Here is a 19,234-nt window from a genome sequence, read left to right as displayed (position 1 = left end):
ATCACCAACAATCACTTGGCAATAAACTTAACATTATCTAAAGTTGGCTGCACACCAATTTGATTTTTCTTTGATTTTATCTGTAAGGTCAATGTACCGTTTATGAAATACAATGATGTAGCACCAATATACAGAATATATAAACTTGTTGTGCAATAATACACATAAAAACTGAGTAAAAAAAAAAAAAGTGCAAAAATAAAAAGAACAAAAACCCAAAGGTGACAGAGAATGAGTCCCACGGTGTATATAATTAGTTAAATAATACAGTTGACACAGCAACGCCAAAATACGTAAAGATACTTCTCAAAGTGCTCAGATTCAAAACTCACCAGAGCAAATGGCTACCATTACAGCAGCATACCCGCCTATGTATGAATGAAAATCCCTCTGGAGTCAGAAGGGCAACCCACTTCTAATGGCACCTCCGGATGTACTCCAACTAGGGATACATAAAGCTCACCACAAGCCCAGAGAGTGTTCCAATAGTGTAGTAGGTTTATTACCAGATAAAAGTATAACAATATAAAATGGACATCGGAGCACTTTGAGAAGTACCTTCATGTATATTGGCGTTGCTGTGGCAACTGTATTTTTCACCAAATATATACTGTACACCATCTAACTCATTCTCTGTCACAAGTTTTTTATGTTTATTATTGCACAACATATTATGTATATTGACACTACTACCTTTTGTGTTAGCAGCCTCACTTATAATCGTTTACATCACAGCGCAGATTTTGTCCCTTATATAAATACCATTTACTGGTTAAAGCCCAATATTTATTTATATAAATATACATATATATATATATATATATATATATATATATATATATATATATATATATATATAATTCGTTCCAGCAACATGCTTGTAATCCAAAGCACTCGTATATCAAAGTGAATTTCCCCATAAGAAATAATGAAAACTCAGATGATTCGTTCCACAACCATTTATTGATATAAAGATATGCAGCTATCATATCTATAGTACACTACTGTATAAGCATGCCATCCCCTCTGTTAAACAACATTATGTGTCCCTGTGCCTGTGCTGTATATAAAAGATGCTGATTTCTACCTATACAGTACGGTATCAGAGCGTCTCCCGGCGCTCACATGACTCCTTGGCTCTCTGCTCCTCTCCTCCCCGGCTGACATCAGTGGGAGTGCTCTGACCCACCCACTGGGGAGAGCAGAGAGATGAGTTGTCACGTGAGTGCCAGGAGACACTCTGATATAAGGTATAATCTGCATTTTTTTTATACAGCAAAGGCACAGACACACATAATGTTATGTAGCAGAGGGGATGGCATGCTTATACTGTACTAAACCACTTTAGCATTGCTAAACCACTTTAACAATGTGAGTCTAATACTGCTCGTATATCAAGACAGGGCTCGCATATCAAGGCAAAATGTAAAAATAAATGTTTCTTGTCTTTCTAAACGTTTGTAAACTTGGTTACTCGCAAACCAAGGTATTACTGTACATTAGAATGAATTACTCAGCAGTTTTTTAGGATCTGCCCACCTTCCAGAATAAGAAGGAAGACCAGTGATGTCACCAGACTATGGAAAACCCCTGGAAAAAAGTACATGTACAATTTTTGTAAGGATGTATCCAATCCTTCGAGAGAGCTGGGAACCAGAGGGGGATGGGTCCCCAACCCAAAGTGGAACTTTAATGTAATGACCAACCTGTAATAAATTGAAGTTAAAGTGGAGTTCCGGCCACAAAATCGTTACAATCAGGGCTTTTTTTCTCAGAGAAAAGGTGCAGGAACTCCCCTTTCTAAGTTACTTTGTGCCTCTGCCCCCTACCCACCTTCGAGCACTAACCCTTGGTTCCACCTCTGAGCACCGATACTTGGATCCAACCCCTACCCAGCTTCCAGTACAGCCCCTTTTAGAGAATATAGAGCCAAGTATATTTTTGTAGTGGAATGTATGGAATTTGGTTATGATAACAAGAAAAGCAATAAAATTGATCCCCCCACAGCCAACAGCAATATACCCCCCCAGCAGCAATAGACCCCCAGCAGCAGCAAAAGATCTCCTAGCAGCCAGCATCAATAGACTCTCTAGCAGCCAGCAACAATAGACCCCTCCCCAAACAGTAGATCCCTTCCAGCAACAATTAACCCACAGTATCAAAAGACCCTCCACCAGCAACAATAGATTGCCATCAAAAAATTGATCCCCTCCAGCATCAATAGATCCAGCATCAGTAGACCCTCCAGCACCCCTTGCCATGTCATACATTCAGTGCTAGAGGTGCCGGAACTGCGTTCCCCCGCGTTCCCGCTGAAAAAAAGCCCTGGTTACAATAGATTTTGTGGCATCCGCTTCCTTATTGTCACCTGTAACAGTATTGGATATTCCCGTATTTTTTATTTTTTTTTACTTACCTTGTTTCTGTAGAAAATATACTCACCTTTCCTTCTACTTCCTCCCTCCTCGGCCGCGGCCCGCGCCATCACTTCCTGTCCCGCAATGTGTCCTGGGAGCTCTTAGTCATCACTCCCAGGATGCAATGGGCAGTGACGAAGGCGGCCGGCCGCTCCTCTCTTCGCGTTATTTGCAAACAAGAAATAACGCGATGATAGGCGTCCCTATATTATGCCGATCGCATAGTACTGAGCATGCGCGAGATTTCGCGCTGCATTCACCGGCCTCCTCCCTCTACAACAAGGAAGCAGGGCAGACATTTCCATACTGCGGCTTCGGGAAACCCAGACAAAGATGGCGGTCCTCTGCAAACATTATTTAAAGTACGAATTTATGATTGCAAATCTATTATTACACTGTATATCACCGGATTATGAAGGGAGGTGGATCACTGTTTGGGAAGTATTAAAAAAAAAAATTGATTCTGTGGCCGGACCTCCGCTTTAATGAGCATTACACTGCAATAATATTAGAAAATGTTGCTAATCTAATTGATCAGACCTAAGAAAAATCTTAATAATCAATTCCCGCTTTGGATTGCATTAGGGATGATTCCTAGATTTATAGATACTGAAGGAAAAGAAAAGTGTTAGTACTGAACCTAGCAATCAACCAAAGGTATGATTTAATTTTCTTACATGATAGATGGCAAATTGCAATGACTGCTGTGAGCAGAACATCTCATTTCATTTCCTCTAGTTTTTTGCAGCCCACGCAGATGGCCAGTCATCAAAGATTTAGCAACATCATAGGGGAAAAATTAAAATAAAAAAAGTAACCTGAATAAAATGACATAGTGAACCACGTATCGTGAGTATCAGAGCTCCACGTTATGTTTGAGCCTACATGCACATACCTGATACACACTACAAGATAAACAGGTTTCATAAAGGTTTCTTTTCAGTTGTTTCATTCCTAGTTATCCAGTAATAATTCTGTTTTATTAAAGGAAACTATACATTTTAACATAAAAGATTTCATTATTCAAGCAACATGTGATAATTAGATATAGCAAAATAAGTCAATACATGAGATTATGTAGCTAGTTTACACTAAATTTAAATCTCCCTCTTTGCTTCGAAGAAAGACATTTCAAAAAACCAAAAGCTAAGGGACTTTTGGTTTGCAGCTAGCATAAGCAAAGATATAAAAAAAAAAAAAGAATAGAAAAATTTAAATTCTACTCATCAAAGCTCCAACTAACAGGAGATAACCCTGGTTCACCTCCAGAAACACAGATTCAGACAAACATATAATATGGCAGTTTTACACCCAGCAGAGTATCAGGCACCCCACAGTACTTTTTAACCTTGTAATGCGCAGTGCTTACCTGGAATGAAGGGGTGTGGTGTTCCCCATGGCTCCACTCATCCTCTCATTATAAAGTACATCTGTCATGAGTAGTAATGGGCCGAATACCCCCTGTTCGGTTCGCACCAGAACATCTCGAACACGGGAAAAGTTCTAGCGAACATGCAAACTTTATTCATGGGTCATAAACATGTGCATAAACACGCACATTTCCTACCCACAGGCAAAACAAGCTGCAATTCTAGTGCAGCTGCGTTTTTAAAAAAGGATTGAGACTTTTCCACACAAATGAGTGTGCAAAACCCGCATAAGTGTGAACCTGCTCTTACACACTAAGGCCCACACGGGTGATCCGATCCGCCTGTCAGTTTTTCAGGCGGACCGGATCGGATGCTCCATGCATCCCTATGGGGCAGCGGATGTCAGCAGAGACATCTCCGCCTAAACCCGCTGCTATCCGATGCCGATCCAGTCCGTGAAATCTGGACGGATGGAAACCCTGGCGGTCCATTCTCATCCGATCTCCCCATAGAGGAGAGCGGGGATCTGACAGCTCCATCTCTGCACACAGAGCGGAGACAGAGCTGCCACCTGCCTGCTCAGCGGGGATCGGCAGATCGATTCCCCACTGAGCAGAGAACGTCGGGCAGTGCGCCGTGTGAAAGGACCCTAACTGAAACAAGTGCCCCCCCATTGGACGAAAAAAAATGAATTTCCTTTTTTTTCCCCCCACAAATAGAGCTTTCTTTTGGTGGTATTTGATCACCTCTACATGTTTTAATTTTTGCGCTATATACAAAAAAATACTGACAATTTTGAAAAAAAAATAAACATTTTTTACTTTCTGCTATAAAACATTCCCAATAAAAAAAATGTAAAAAATCGAATTTCTTCATCAATTTAGACCAATATGTATTCTGCTACGTATTTTTGGTAACAAAAAAATCCCAGTACAGTAAAAACTTGGATTGCAAACATAATGTGTCCTGGAAACATGCTTGTAATCCAAAGCACTCTATACCAAAGCAAATTTCTCCATAAGAAATAAAGGAAACTCAGATGATTCGTTCCACAACCATTTATTCAGAAGTCTTTCCGTTTATATTCTATATACAAAGATTATAGCAATGGTTGTGTAACCATAAAATGTCCATCCACAAATGGCAGCCTCCACAAAGTGATTAGAAGCAAAACCCAGCAGGAGCTACAGAGTATAAAAGAGAAGAGAGGCGCCTCTAAGTGTAGCAATATGGTTACATTTAATGAAAGTACAACATTTAACAACTCACATGGTTGATGATTAAAAGAGGCACATCTAAGTACACAGGCATACGAAGTAAAGCTGTCCACATAGACCATCTTCCGCACCGCTGGATCTCACCGCTGTCAGTCTGCAGTCGTGACCGGGAAGACTACCCTGCAGTAGAGCGATCTGAAAGAGAGGCTTGAAGTGTTCGTGGAGCGCAGCATGAATATATATGATGATAGATGGCAGTGAGGAGGACGGTCTATGTGGACAGCTTTACCCCGGATGCCTGCATACTTAGATGTGCCTGTTTTAATCATCAACTATGTGAGTTGCTAAACTTTGTACCTTCATTAACCACTTAAGCCCCGGAAGATTTTACCCCCTTCCTGACCAGGGCCTATTTTGCGATTTGGCACTGCGTGACTTTAACGAACAATTGCACAGTCGTGCGACGCTGTACCTAAACTAATTTGATGTCCTTTTTTCCTAAAAACAGAGCTTTCTTTTGGTGGTATTTCATCACCTGTGCGATTTTTTGATCATGCGCTCTAAACAAAAAAAGAGCGTCAATTTTGCAAAAATAACAATATTTTTCACATTTTTTTATATGAAATTCCCCCAAAAAATGTAAAAATCAAATTTTTTTAACATTTTTGGCCAATTTGTTTTATGCTACATATGTTTGGTAAAAAACATCGCAAAAAGCATATTTTGATTGGTTTGCACAAAAGTTATCGCGTTTACTAACAAAGGGAAAGATTTTTGTAATTTTTGGTGTTTTTTTTTTTAACGAGTAATGTCGGTGATCTGCAAATTTTTTTGCGGGACTGCGACATTGAGGCGGACAGATCGGACCCTTGACTGACATTTTTGACACTTCTGGGGTTACCAGTGACATTACTGCAGTAATCAGTGCTATACATATGCACTGTTACTGCAAAAATGACACTGGCAGGGAAGGGGTTAACTGTATTAGAGAGGGAGGGGTTAAGTGTGTCCCTAGGGGCGTGTTTCTAACTGTGATTGGACATGGCTACTGGTGTAAGAACAGAGATCAACGGTCCTACATAGTAGAACCGTCTGATCTCCATTTTTACAAAGGGGAGAATGACAGGCGGCTTGTTTACATTAGCCGCCTGCCTTTCTCCCTTCCCGGCGAACGAACGCGAGTGACCCGATGTCCGCCGGTCACACGCATTGACTTGTCTGGGAACAAGGCGGGGCGGGCGCGTGCCTCAGCAGGCGCGCGCTCGCCCGCTATTGGCTCACAAGCCAGTGACAGGCTAGTGACGTATATATACGTCCCTTTGCCTGGTCGGGGCTGACCGCCGCAGTATATGTACTTGCGGCAGTCGGCAACCGGTTAAAAAGTGTGCTTGTCTTGCAAAGCGCTCTCAAACCAAGATTTTTTTATGTATATGTATATTGATTGGTTTGCCCAAAAGTTATAGTGTCTACAATCTATGAATATATATATATATATACTGTGTATATATATATATATATATATATATATACTGTGTATATATATATATATATATATATATATATATATTTTTTTTTTTGTACTAGGTACATGATCTGGTGCAGAGCGGCCGCCCTGCCGCAGTATATCTACAGCGGGCGGTCGCTAAGAGGTTAATTTGTTCTCATTTACCTTTCTTTGTAGTCCTTCTTTGCAGATTTAAAGAGTTGTTTAGTCTGCAGCGTCTTGCTGTGGAGCCCTTTGTGGAAATTATATTATAAATATTTTCTGGAAATTTGACAATAACGTCTCTTACCCAGTGCTATGCCAGCCTTGTACCACTGTAATGCTGACATTCATCATAAGAGAGAATGTACAGTATGAAGTAAGATGTATGATTTTTTTTTTTGTCATGACACAAAGACAAAGCATAAAGAGAGGGAAAGTACCATACTAATAATTTTCATATCAAATAATTAAATATGTTTGTATTCATATAAAAATACAGGGGCCCATACCATAGCAAGGATGATTTATGTTCTTTGTTAATTAGGACCTGTCTCAACTTTAACCACTTGCCGACCGCCGCACGACTATCTACGTCGGCGGTCAGCCCCTCACAGGCAAACTAACGTAGGGCTACGTTGCTTGCTTGTGAGGGTCTAGGGAGCGAGCGCGCGCCGCCGGAGGCGCACTCCCGCGTGGTCACGGACCCCCCCGCGCGTGTGACCAGCGGACCCGATGTCCGCCGGCCACTCGGCGATCGGCGGGGGAGAGGGAGAATGTCAGGCAGCTTGTGTAAACAAGCCACCTGTCATTCTCCTCGCTGTAAAGACACTGATCACATGGATCTACTATGTAGATCCGTTGATCAGTGTCCTTACAGCTCAAGCCACAGCCAATCACAGTAGAAAGCACGCCCCTAGGGACACACACAGCCCCTCCCTCCCAAATAAAGTTAACCCCTTCACTACCAGTGTATTTTTACAGTAACAGTGCATATATATAGCACTGATTACTGTAGAAATGTCACTGGTAACCCCAAAAGTGTCAAAAATGTCAGACAAGGGTCCGATCTGTCCGCCGCAATGTCGCAGTACCGCAAAAAAAACGCAGATCGCCGCCATTACGCGTTAAAAAAAAAACAACAAAAATGACAAAAATCTTTCCCTTTGTTAGTAAACGCGATAACTTTTGCGCAAATCAATCAAAATACGCTTTTTGCGATTTTTTTTTACCAAGCATAGGTAGCATAAAACAAATTGGCCGAAAATGTTAAAAAATTTTGATTTTTACATTTTTTTGGGGGGAATTTCATATAAAAAAATGTGAAAAATATTGCTATTTTTGCAAAATTGACGCTCTTTTTTTGTTTATAGCGCGTGATCAAAAAATCGCACAGGTGATCAAATACCACCAAAAGAAAGCTCTGTTTGTGGGAAAAAAGGACGCCAAATTCGTTTAGGTACAGCGTCGCACGACCGCGCAATTGTCCGTTAAAGTCACGCAGTGCCGAATCGCAAAATACCCCCTGGTCGGAATGGGGGTAAAATCTTCCGGGGCTTAAGTGGATAAAGAACATAAAGTTACTTTTAAAGCTGAACTCCAGACAGAAATATTAGACACAAATTAATGCAGTTCTCTATTCAGAATCAGAAATCATAAAATGTGTTTTATTTTTTTTAATGCAAGCAGTGTAAGTATCTGAAATTTACTTGGTATCATCGTACCTGTTGGGTTCAGATTTCCGGCTTCCTGCTACTTTAAAGCTGTACTCCAAGCAAATATTAAAGACACAGATTAAAGCAGCTCTACATTCATTAATAAATCATGATTTCTTTTTATTTTTTCATGCAAGCAGGGTTTACTTTTAGTTATGCTTTAACCACGTCTGGACCAGAAGCATTTGCCCCCTTAATGACCAGGTTTTTTTTTGCGATTCGTCACTGCGTTATTTTAACGGACAATTGCGAGGTTGTATGATGCTGTATCTAAATAAAATTGATGTACTTTTTTCCCCACGAATAAAGCTTTCTTTTGGTGGTACTTGATCACGTCTGCGATTTTTCGAGCGACAATTCTGAGAAAAAAAAAAAAAACAATATTTTTCACAATCTGCTATATAACATTCCCAAAAAAAAAATCAAAATCTTTTAACATTTTAGACCAATTTTTTTTCTGCTGCATATTTTTGGTAAAAAAAATCGCAATAACCCTATTTTGATTGGTTTGCGCAAAAGTTATTGCGTCTACTAACTACAGGAAAGATTTATTTAATTTTTATTCTTTTTTTACTAGTAATGGCGGTGATCTGCAATTTTTAGCAGGACTGCGACATTGCGGCGGACAGATCGGACCCCTAACTGACATTTTTGACACTTTTGGGGGACCAGTGACATTACTACGGTAATCAGTGCTACAAATATGCACTGTTACTGTAATAATGACACTGGCAGTGAAAGGGTTAACACAGTTGGTGATCAAGGGATTAAATGTAAGCCTAGGGGAGTATTTCTAACTGTATGGGGGCGGGGCTTTTGAAATGATCATAGAGACCTGTGATCCTATATAGCAGGATCACAGGTTCTCTGTGATCATTCCAGAGAGAAGAACGGTCAGCTGTGTTTACAACAGCTGACCGTCCTTCTCTCTCAGCGGGGAACGATCGCGGGTGCCTGGTGGCAATCAGAGCCACCGGCCCCGCGTATCAGAGTCCCCACTGCCGAGTGGGGGCGGGAGCGCACCCCCGGCGGTGCGCGCTCCCCCCCCCCCCTAGCTGTAGCTACGTTGGTTCACGCAGGAGGGGCTGCCTGCCACAGTAAATCTGCGGCGGGCGGTCCCTAAGTGGTTAAACAGTATCAGCACCAATTACTACAGAATTAAGGTTTCAGGTCCATACTGTAACTCTATGAGAAAATTCTTCATGCTTTCCCACCTGGTGGTGAATGGGTAGCTCATAGCTATTCAAAGCCCTCTGGGTTCCACTTAATGGGTATATAAACCCAAAACCAAAAATGTATTATATTGCAGATTACTATCCCTTGTTGTGATACCCATATTTGTTTTCTTTTTTTTTTTAAGCTTCATTTGCTTTATTTTTACCTTAGTAATCCTACAAACTCCACATTTCCTGTCCCAGGATGGCTACGTCACTCCTCCACTGTATCTACAGTGGGAGCCATGGTTTTTATCCTAGGCTGCTCTCCTGATTCGGACTACAGACATGTGGCTGGATCCCTTATATCTCCATTACAGGGAGGGCAGGGCAACTGGAAGATTACAGAAAACAGCTAGGAAGCAAGATATTCTTCAATGCATCTAACAGGAAATAACATAGAAATTTCATTTCTGCCAAGATTGATGGGTATTTTCTGTACTTGCTGAAAATGTTCTTACCTTGAGAAAAAAAGAAAATTGAGGCAGCCAGCACATCTAAGAACTATTCGCTTCGACATATTGCACTTTTGTTCTGGGGTTTAGTTATTTTATAAGCAACTCTTACATTTTCTAGGAAACAGCTGCAAGGTTGTGGAGGACAATATCAAATTGGTTTAGTTTAATTTATTTTATAATATTGATTTAACATTATATTTTTGGCAATTTTGTATTTATGTACTTATGTATATATGTATTATGAAATTCCTATGATATATACTATCCAATACTGCAAAGGATCATTTTTAATTAACTCCCTTTCATTTAATTGCAGGCTATGCAGGCTATACTGCTACAGACAATGACCACTCATTGGAAGTCAATGCCAATGGTAATGGAAGGGGGTTACTTTGGATGGATGAGGAGAATTTCACTGAAATTCATGGAGACCACAGACATCGCAAGAACTGCACAGAACCAGGTTGGTGGTATACATCTACATTTCTTTGTTTGATTTTTTTGAGTGGTTTGGAGTACGAGCCTTTTAACATAACTGGATTATAAGGCTGTAGATAACAAACTGGCTTTTCTTTTTCCAGTTGGTGCTCTGTAGGTTCTTGACGTGTTTTATTTGTGGGTAAAACAAACAGAAATGGTTTAGTTTACCGTGGCATGCACAATGTGATTTACAATGTTTTAATCTGCACATTTTAAAAGTTTTTACCAAAACAAGGCATACAGAAACTATGTTCATTAACCGATGTCTTGTTTTTAACCTATGTGGTTCTGTAACCAAGGAAATAGCAAAAATATCAAATGCCATTTTATTAAATTATATAACAGCTAGTCATGTTCATGAAAAAATCTTTACCAGCCTTGTTCAATGATGAGTGCTACTGCTGAAGTGCAGTAGCCTATAGCATCCAATCAGAATGTATTATGTACTGGTGGTGTGTCTTCTGCAGAGTGAATTCTGGCTGGTTGCACTTGAGTACATACTGTTGTGTGTGTATATGTATTTAGGGGTCCAAACAGGTGGAAATCACTCAGAGCCAGGTCCAGGCTGTAAGGGGATGTGGCAATATCTCCCAGCTGGGTTGCTGTAATGTGCATGTAGTGGGGTGAGCAGTATGAGCTTGTGCGTTGTCCTGCAGAAACAGGACACCCTTAGTGATCAAACCGTTTTTTCAGTAGATGCATATGCATATCACTCAGAGTGAAGAAATGTCATCAGCACACCAAGGATTCCTCGAAGGGATCCAAAACTTTGTTCTGTGGTCACATAATAGATATGTAGCAATGTTTCGAAGCCACGAAGGGCCCCTTCATCAGGCATATCTATTATGTGACCACAGAACAAAGCTTTGGACCCTTTCGAGGAATCCTTGGTGTGCTGATGATATTTCTTTACTTTTAGTAGCCACAGTTTCCAACCTATGGCCATTACTAACTGCACCCAGTATAACTGCCGGTTATCTTGAATATGTGCATGGGGAATATTAAGTTTTGATTGCACATCACTCAGAACATGACAGTAATATTCGCCTGCTCATCCATGTCTTTATTGACCTTGTTTTGTGCACTGGTCCAAATCATTTGGTGGAGGGGGGGGGGGGTATTATGGTGTGGGGTTGTTTTTCAGGGGTAGGGCTTGGCCCCTTATTTTCAGTGAAGGGAATTCTTAAGGCATCAGCATACCAAGGCATTTTGGACAATTTCATGCTTCCAACTGTGTGGGAATAGTTTGGAGATGGCCCTCCCTTTTCCAACAGGACTGCCCACCAGTGCACAAAGCAAGATCCATGGAGGAACTTGACTGGCCTGCACAGAGTCCTGACCTCAACCTGGAATGGTTGATTGGAATGAATTAGAGTGGAGACTGCGTAGCCAGACCCCCTCTCCAACATCAGTGATTGACCTCACAAATGCGCTTCTGGAAGAATGGTCAAACATTTCCATAGACACACTCCTAAACCTTGTGGACAGCCTTCCCAGAAGAGTTAAACCTGTTATAGCTGCAAAGGGTAGGTCAATTCAATATTGAACCCTACGGACTATGACTGGGATGCCATTAAAGTTCATATGCGTGTAAAGGCAGGTGTCCCAATACTTTTGGTAATATAGTGTGTATATATATATATATATATATATATATATATATATATATATATAGTACAGACCAAAAGTTTGGACACACCTCATTCAAAGAGTTTTCTTTATTTTCATGACTATGAAAATTGTAGATTCACACAGAAGGCATCAAAACTATGAATTAACACATGTGGAATTATACAGTATACATAACAAAAAAGTGTGAAACAACTGAAAATATGTCATATTCTAGGTTCTTCAAAGTAGCCACCTTTTGCTTTGATTACTGCTTTTCACACTCTTGGCATTCTCTTGATGAGCTTCAAGAGGTAGTCACCTGAAATGGTCTTCCAACAATATTGAAGGAGTTCCCAGAGATGCTTAGCACTTGTTGGCCATTTTGCCTTCACTCTGCGGTCCAGCTTACCCCAAACCATCTTGATTGGGTTCAGGTCCGGTGACTGTGGAGGCCAGGTCATCTGGCGCAGCACCCCATCACTCTCCTTCTTGGTCAAATAGCCCTTACACAGCCTGGAGGTGTGTTTGGGGTCATTGTCCTGTTGAAAAATAAATGATGGTCCAACTAAACACAAACCCGATGGAATAGCATGCCGCTGCAAGATGCTGTGGTAGCCATGCTGGTTCAGTATCCCTTCAATTTTGAATAAATCCCCAGTAGTGTCACCATCAAAGCACCCCCACATCATCACACCTCCTCCTCCATGCTTCACGGTGGGAACCAGGCATGTAGAGTGCATTCGTTCACCTTTTCTGCGTCGCACAAAGACACGGTGGTTGGAACCAAATATCTCAAAATTGGACTCATCAGACCAAAGCACAGATTTCCACTGGTCTAATGTCCATTCTTTGTGTTCTTTAGCCCAAACAAGTCTCTTCTGCCACTCATTTTCCTGTACTTAGCTGCTTTTTTCTTGCCATAATACAAATTCTAACCAGGACCGTCTTTATTCTTGATTGGACCCTGGGCAAAAATTTTCTTGGGCCCTCTTGAATCCACTTATCAACTATTTGGGGGCTCAAGGGGCAGCTGCTTTGGGCCCCACAACAATGACTAGACCCGGGGCAGCTGCCCCCTTTGCCCTGTGTTAAAGACAGCCCTGATTCTAACAGTCTATTCAGTAGGACTATCAGCTGTGTATTCACCTGACTTCTGCACAACACAACTGATGGTCCCAACCCCATTTATAAGGCAAGAAATCACACTTATTAAACCTGACAGGTCACACCTGTGAAGTGAAAACCATTTCAGGTGACTACCTCTTGAAGTGTGACTCTGCAATTTTCAAAGTCATGAAAATAAAGAAAACTCTTTGAATGAGGAGATGTGTCCAAACTTTTGGTCTGTACTGTATATATATATATATCATGGCCCTGCAAAGCACGATAACAGCAAAGATTATTCACTAGCACCTTTCGATGCCACGGCATACCTTTGCCGAGCCTGCATTACTGCACTATACACTGTGTTAGTACCCCAGATATCCATACATTTTTTGAAAGCTGGTATTTCTATTACACTAAACAGACCCTATAACCTTCTATATGATGCTGATCAGGCCTTTCAGCATTTTTTGTATGTACTAAACACTGCATTATGCCATTGGGAAGCAGGCATGCACATTTGCCATATATTCAGCAATCTGGGTATTTTGGGGGCTGCAGTGGTGCTTTCAGGAGGTGAACATGTTTAGTAAATTAGAAATTACCAGCTAACAACCAGAAGTGTCTTTGCTTTGCTTTGCAGGACAATGTTACCATTTTACTTTAAAACTTTTTTTCTATCTTAATTTGAAAAAAAAAAAAGGTACATTTTGTAAGTATACTGTCAGTATGGTTACCTGAAATCCAGTCATGTCTTCCAGAAACCCTTGAACTTCCAGAAATATGCCTGGAATTATACTTACTGACCCTAACTGTGCTACCCTCCAGGCCTAGTTGACAGGCTATGTTTAATGTCTCACTACTAAGGTCAGGCAGAGAGGTTAAAAGAGGAATTTTACCCACTCTGTCATTGCACCCAGCAACCATAGGCTCTTTTCCACTGCATGGTACGGATTGGGTTGGCTCGGTTTGGCGCTTTTCCACTGCATGGTACCGTATGGTACAGGTTAGAACGGTTTGGTACAGCGGCACTTTTCCACTACATGGTACGGCGTCGGTACAGCTCGCTTAAACAGTACCACCTCGGTTGGGGTTCCAAGCAGGCCGTACCGATACCATATCCCACAATCCTTTGCATGCAGCATTGATTGTTTGTCACTACTAGCCACTGATTGATCAGAGAATCATTGTAATCCCACCCACTTACTACTAAGTACTACAACAGTGGAAAAGCAAACCGAGCCGAGTAGAGCCTATACAGTGCTGAAAGGTGCCGACTCGTACCACGCAGTGGAAAAGCAAACTGAGCCGAGTTGGGCCAAGCAGTGCCGTGTGGAGCCAAGCCGGTACTTGCAGTGGAAAAGCGCCACAAAAGAGTCGAGAAAACTGTTGCTCCACTCTTCTAGCAGTTTGGCTCAAGGTGTAACAAGTCAGAGTAGGTCAACTATATGGAATACATTATCCACCAAGGGCTGGTTCAGCATTAATGAGGGCCCTGATGGATTGGACTGGCAGGTAGGGCAGCAACCTGGAACTTTTTATAACAAATGAAAATGTGTTATTGACACAGAAACAATATGTATGAGTGGCTAAGTACTGTCACAGGCAAACCTGCCACCCTGGACCAATGCAGAAATTCACCCCTAAAGAATAAATACATAGGGGAAATCTGATCCTATAACATTGCACAGTGCTGTCATTATAATAATTGGAGACAGATTTTTGTGTAAGTAAGCCTTTTAGAAGAAAACACAGGAAGGGTGTTATCACTAGTGTAATTTTCATTCATAGTCCAATGAGAAGGCTGCGGGGGGGGGGGGGGGGGAGACATGGTGAAGCTACATAGCTGCCATAGTGAATAGTGCTGCCACCTCTACTCCTGACTATGTAGGTTGGAACATGTAAAATAAAATAAATCTGTGCAACCAGTAAAACTAAATATATAAACAGCAGCTGTGCACACTCCAGACACCAAATCAAAACCAATATAAAATAAAAGTGCAGCGCTATAAACAAATGATGTAGTGAACATATGAAAGTCCATAAAAGTAAAATCCCATTGAAGAGTGTCAAAGCGATGAAAAGATCCCACACATGTGAATAGTGATGAAAGATATTGGAGGTGTCGCCAGCTCATTATCCCACACTGTGTTTACCGTATGCAATTTGACCCCCTAAAAGGGTGGCACCACTCATTCTATTTACTGGATAAACCGACATCCAGATCTGTGCTACCCTCTAGGCCTAGTTGACGGGCTATGTTTAATGTCTCATTACTAAAGTCAGGCAGAGAGGTTAAAAGAGGCATTTTACCCATTCTGTCATTGCACCCAGCAACCAAAAGAGTAGTAGAGAAAACTGTTGCCCCACTCTTGTAGCAGTTGGGCTCTAGGTTTGCCAAGTCAGAGTAGGTCAACTACTGTATATGGAATACAGATCTTATGCAGCCGGACAAATGGAACCATGAAGTCATATACAAAAACTGTGTCCTCACACCACAGCGTATACCCCAAAGGAAAGCTCAGGAAGCCCAGGTAACGGCTCACATAGCGTAATAACGTTGCGATAATTTATTCAGTAAAAAGATAGTAAAAAAGTCAAAATGGTTTATCTAGTAAATAAAGCAAGCGAGACCACCCTTGTTGGGGGGTCACATTGCATACGGTAAACGTAGTGTGAGATAACGAGCTGGTGGCACCTCCAATATCTTTCATCACTGTTCACGGAGTGTGGGATCTTTTCATCGCTTTGACACTCTTCAATGGGATTTTACCTATATGGACTTTCATATGTTCACTATCATTTGTTTATAGTGCTGCACTTTTATTTTATATATGTGGAGTAGACAGACGCTGTGTCTGAAGCACAAGAGTATATGAAGCTAATTTTAACATTTTGGCTTACACTGCATACGCTATGCATGTCAGCTGTGCGTTTAACTTTTTGGCAGGAGTTCTGCTTTAGTTTGCTTGTTTCATCTTCTCTGCACATGCAGAAATATAAAAGAAAAGCTTCATGGACATCAGCAGTATAGCATAATAGGAAACAGCTGAATAAAGTTGGTTTGCATAAAGATGTAAAAAAACATTCTGGTTTGAGGACAAATATAGGATGTAAGACTGTATGGAATGCATTGTACTAGGGTTTTCTTACATGAGCTCTGGCTGCAAAACCACAAACCAAATGCCAATAAAATTTCACTGGATTTGATATACTGGCCGTAATATACAGTACATGCATGAACTTTGGCATTAATAATAAGAAGAGTGGTACATTTATTTTACAGCGATTGCTATTCTTATTCCGCCATGCTCAGGCTAATTATTGAAAAATGGATCTGTACTTTACTGGGAAAATCTGGGATGGAATCTGATTGGTTGCCAGTGATATTTTGTCTTGATATTTTGTTTTTCTATTGATCATAAATCTCTTAGCCGGCTTGTGTATACAGCCAGAATTGTCTTGTGTGATCTAAAATAATGATAACATGCCATACTCTTTTTGATATAAACTTCACAGGACTTTATTCATATAGCAGACAAAACAGTCGCTATCTCCAGGGCAAGTACAAGATTTTGGCGAAGTGTTCAGTTCACCAAATAATTATGTTCTACGCCCTAGCAGAAGTGTGCTCATTTATTGAAAGGAATCAGGAAGCGGGGGAATTAGGTGGTTGCCTGGTTTAAAAAAAAAAAAAGAGTGTATGATTATTGCTTGATATATTTTACGATAGTATTAAACACAATAGGGAGCATACAGGCAGGATTGCTATTTGGCTGCACAATCATGCAAATCTAAATCTGTTTTATTGATGAAAAACAGACCCAAATATTCATGCTAAAATAGTAGTTGCACACAAATTGCACAATAATTAAGACGCAACTGTTTTAATAAATTCCCTCCACTATATTTATATAGCATTGTGTCTGTTCGTTTTCCTTAAAAAAATTGTTTTTCCATAAGAAAAAAAAAAAGAAAATAGATCTCATTGAATAGTTCAATTATTTTCTAAAGAAGTGGTGAATATTTACTTGGTTTTTGAATGGTGGGTGGGGGACATTATAATTTTGCTTGCACACAATTGGATAAAGTGAACACAGCCCATTTTATTTACTAAGCTCAGTGAGCAGTTAATACTTGTACATTCATCCAATGTGAACATGTCACATCACATGTTGCTATGCTAGAATATAATATCACCTATTCCTATGGCAGAATATATCACAGGGAGCACTTTTGATAGTGGAGGAATTGCTAGAGTTGAAGATGCTCTTTATACAAGAACAGGGGGTTATGGGCGTTCAGCGGTTTACGGGCCCACACACATGTTTTTTTTTTTTCAATTTAGAACTATTTTCTCTTCACTCAACTTCAAAGAAACCTTGAAGCATGAAGACAAAGCTTAGGTGCCACTCAGGTAGATAGGTAAAGTCCAACTAGAACAGTAGAAAGAGCTGGTAACACTGGAATCCTTGAAGTGTAGTTTGTTGGTTAATGCTGACACGTTTTAGCAGAAGCCTTAGTCGCATCTAATTTAGAACAAAAATTGTAAGATATATATATATAAGAAAACTCCACCTTAACAAATTTAGCATATTAAATTGGTACAATTAATCAATTAGGTTATGGTTGCACTTGTGCCAGAGAGAGATAGGAAATGGATCATAACCAAGAGAGATTGCAGATTTACAAATAAAGTGAAACTTCATGTTGACCTCTGTGAATGCAGGCAGGAACAGGGAGCTTGTCTTAGCTCCAAACTGCAGCAATGTCAAAGGAAAAGATCCATAAGCTGCACATCATGAAGCAGACCCATGTGCATGAAGTGAGATGAATGGCAGCCTCAGCCCAAACCCCAGCAAGGCCATGCCCCCAATACATTTTGGATTAAGCCCCTTGGAGCTTAATCATGGGGATTTGGTTTCAAAGGGAAGAGCGAAACGTGTTGGGGGCATGGCCTAGCTGGAGTCTGGGCTGAGGCTGCCATTCATCTCACTTCATGCACATGGGTCTGCTTCATGATGTGCAGTTTATAGATCTTTTCCTTTGACAAACCTTGAAGCATGCTACATTTGCCCATCTAAACAGATCCTAAGGGTTGGAGACATAGGGCTTTCCAACTATATGGTGAGTCATGAGTTTTCAGTAGTTCACAACAAAAATGTCACGGTGGTCTTCCAAGAGAGGCATTAGATCTCATCAGCCTGGGGTGGTGGACAATATTAGTTAGAATAAAAAACATGGGCGTTAATCCTATGGGGAGTATAAGTGAATATCAGTTGGGGGATGCTGTTAGAGAGAGAGTGCTCTGTTAGATATTACTGTCTAGGTGAGACTGCCTTGTTGCAGAGGAATTACCTTGTAACAAACTGCCCTATTAAAGAGAAAATGAATGAAACTGTACTGTTAGAGAGACACTGTCTTGTTAGATAAGGACTACCTTGTAGGAGACTGTCCTCTTAAGAAAAAAAAAGAAGATCGATTGAGAAGAAGATTGTCCTGTTGCAGCAACAGCCATACAGCCATGTTAGAAAAATTAAGTAAGAGCAACTGCTGTATAGTGGTACTGAGTCCGCACTGTTGGTAGATTATCCTGCCTACACATTAAATGGGAAGTTGAGCTGGCCATCTGAATTTCCATTGCCATTTACTCTCTGCTGTCATTTGAGAGGATCTGGTGGATTGCTGGTCTCATTGCTGATCCTGGGAGGAATCTGTACTGCCTGCTGCATTAGACCACTCTATAATCTGAGGGTCAATTAATTCTGGTAAGCGGTTTACTTATCTTGAGCACTGTGGTGGAGTGATTCCTGGATTTATCACCTCTCCTGGACGTGGGGTTTCAACACCTATCTCACAGAATACGCTGAGTGGACTTACCTGAATTTCACATCATTACCAATAATTATTTGACTGTTTATCATTATTATTATGGTTTTTGGCGCTGCAACCCATTTTTTCCAATTTTTTTTCCTGTATTAGAGAGAGACTGACATGTTAAAGAAAACTGCAATGTTAGAGACTGAGCAAAGTCACAGTCTATAAAAGACCAAAGTGCCACAAATATTGACAGCACCCAGCTTCACAAATACAATTGTGTGCATGTGTGTGTGTGATACCATTCTTAAAAATGTTCTGACTGCATATTTCCATTCCTGAACTCTC

The 19,234-nt window shown here is 40.8% G+C and overlaps 1 protein-coding gene across 1 annotated transcript in view; it reads left to right on the top strand.

Annotated features, from left to right (window-relative positions):
- SLC24A3 (solute carrier family 24 member 3) overlaps window positions 1–19,234 on the top strand; it is a 555,181-nt gene that overhangs the window by 127,022 nt on the left and 408,925 nt on the right. The window contains exon 2 of the mRNA XM_082251629.1: window positions 10,191–10,337. Coding sequence (XP_082107755.1) covers window positions 10,191–10,337 — 147 coding nt within the window. The remainder of the gene's footprint in view (window positions 1–10,190; window positions 10,338–19,234) is intronic.

Source organism: Pelophylax lessonae (genome assembly GCF_965119305.1).
Source record: "Pelophylax lessonae genome assembly, chromosome: 3".
Lineage (NCBI taxonomy): Eukaryota > Metazoa > Chordata > Amphibia > Anura > Ranidae > Pelophylax > Pelophylax lessonae.
Note: the sequence above shows the minus strand (reverse complement) of the source record. Positions and strands in the feature narration are given on the sequence as shown.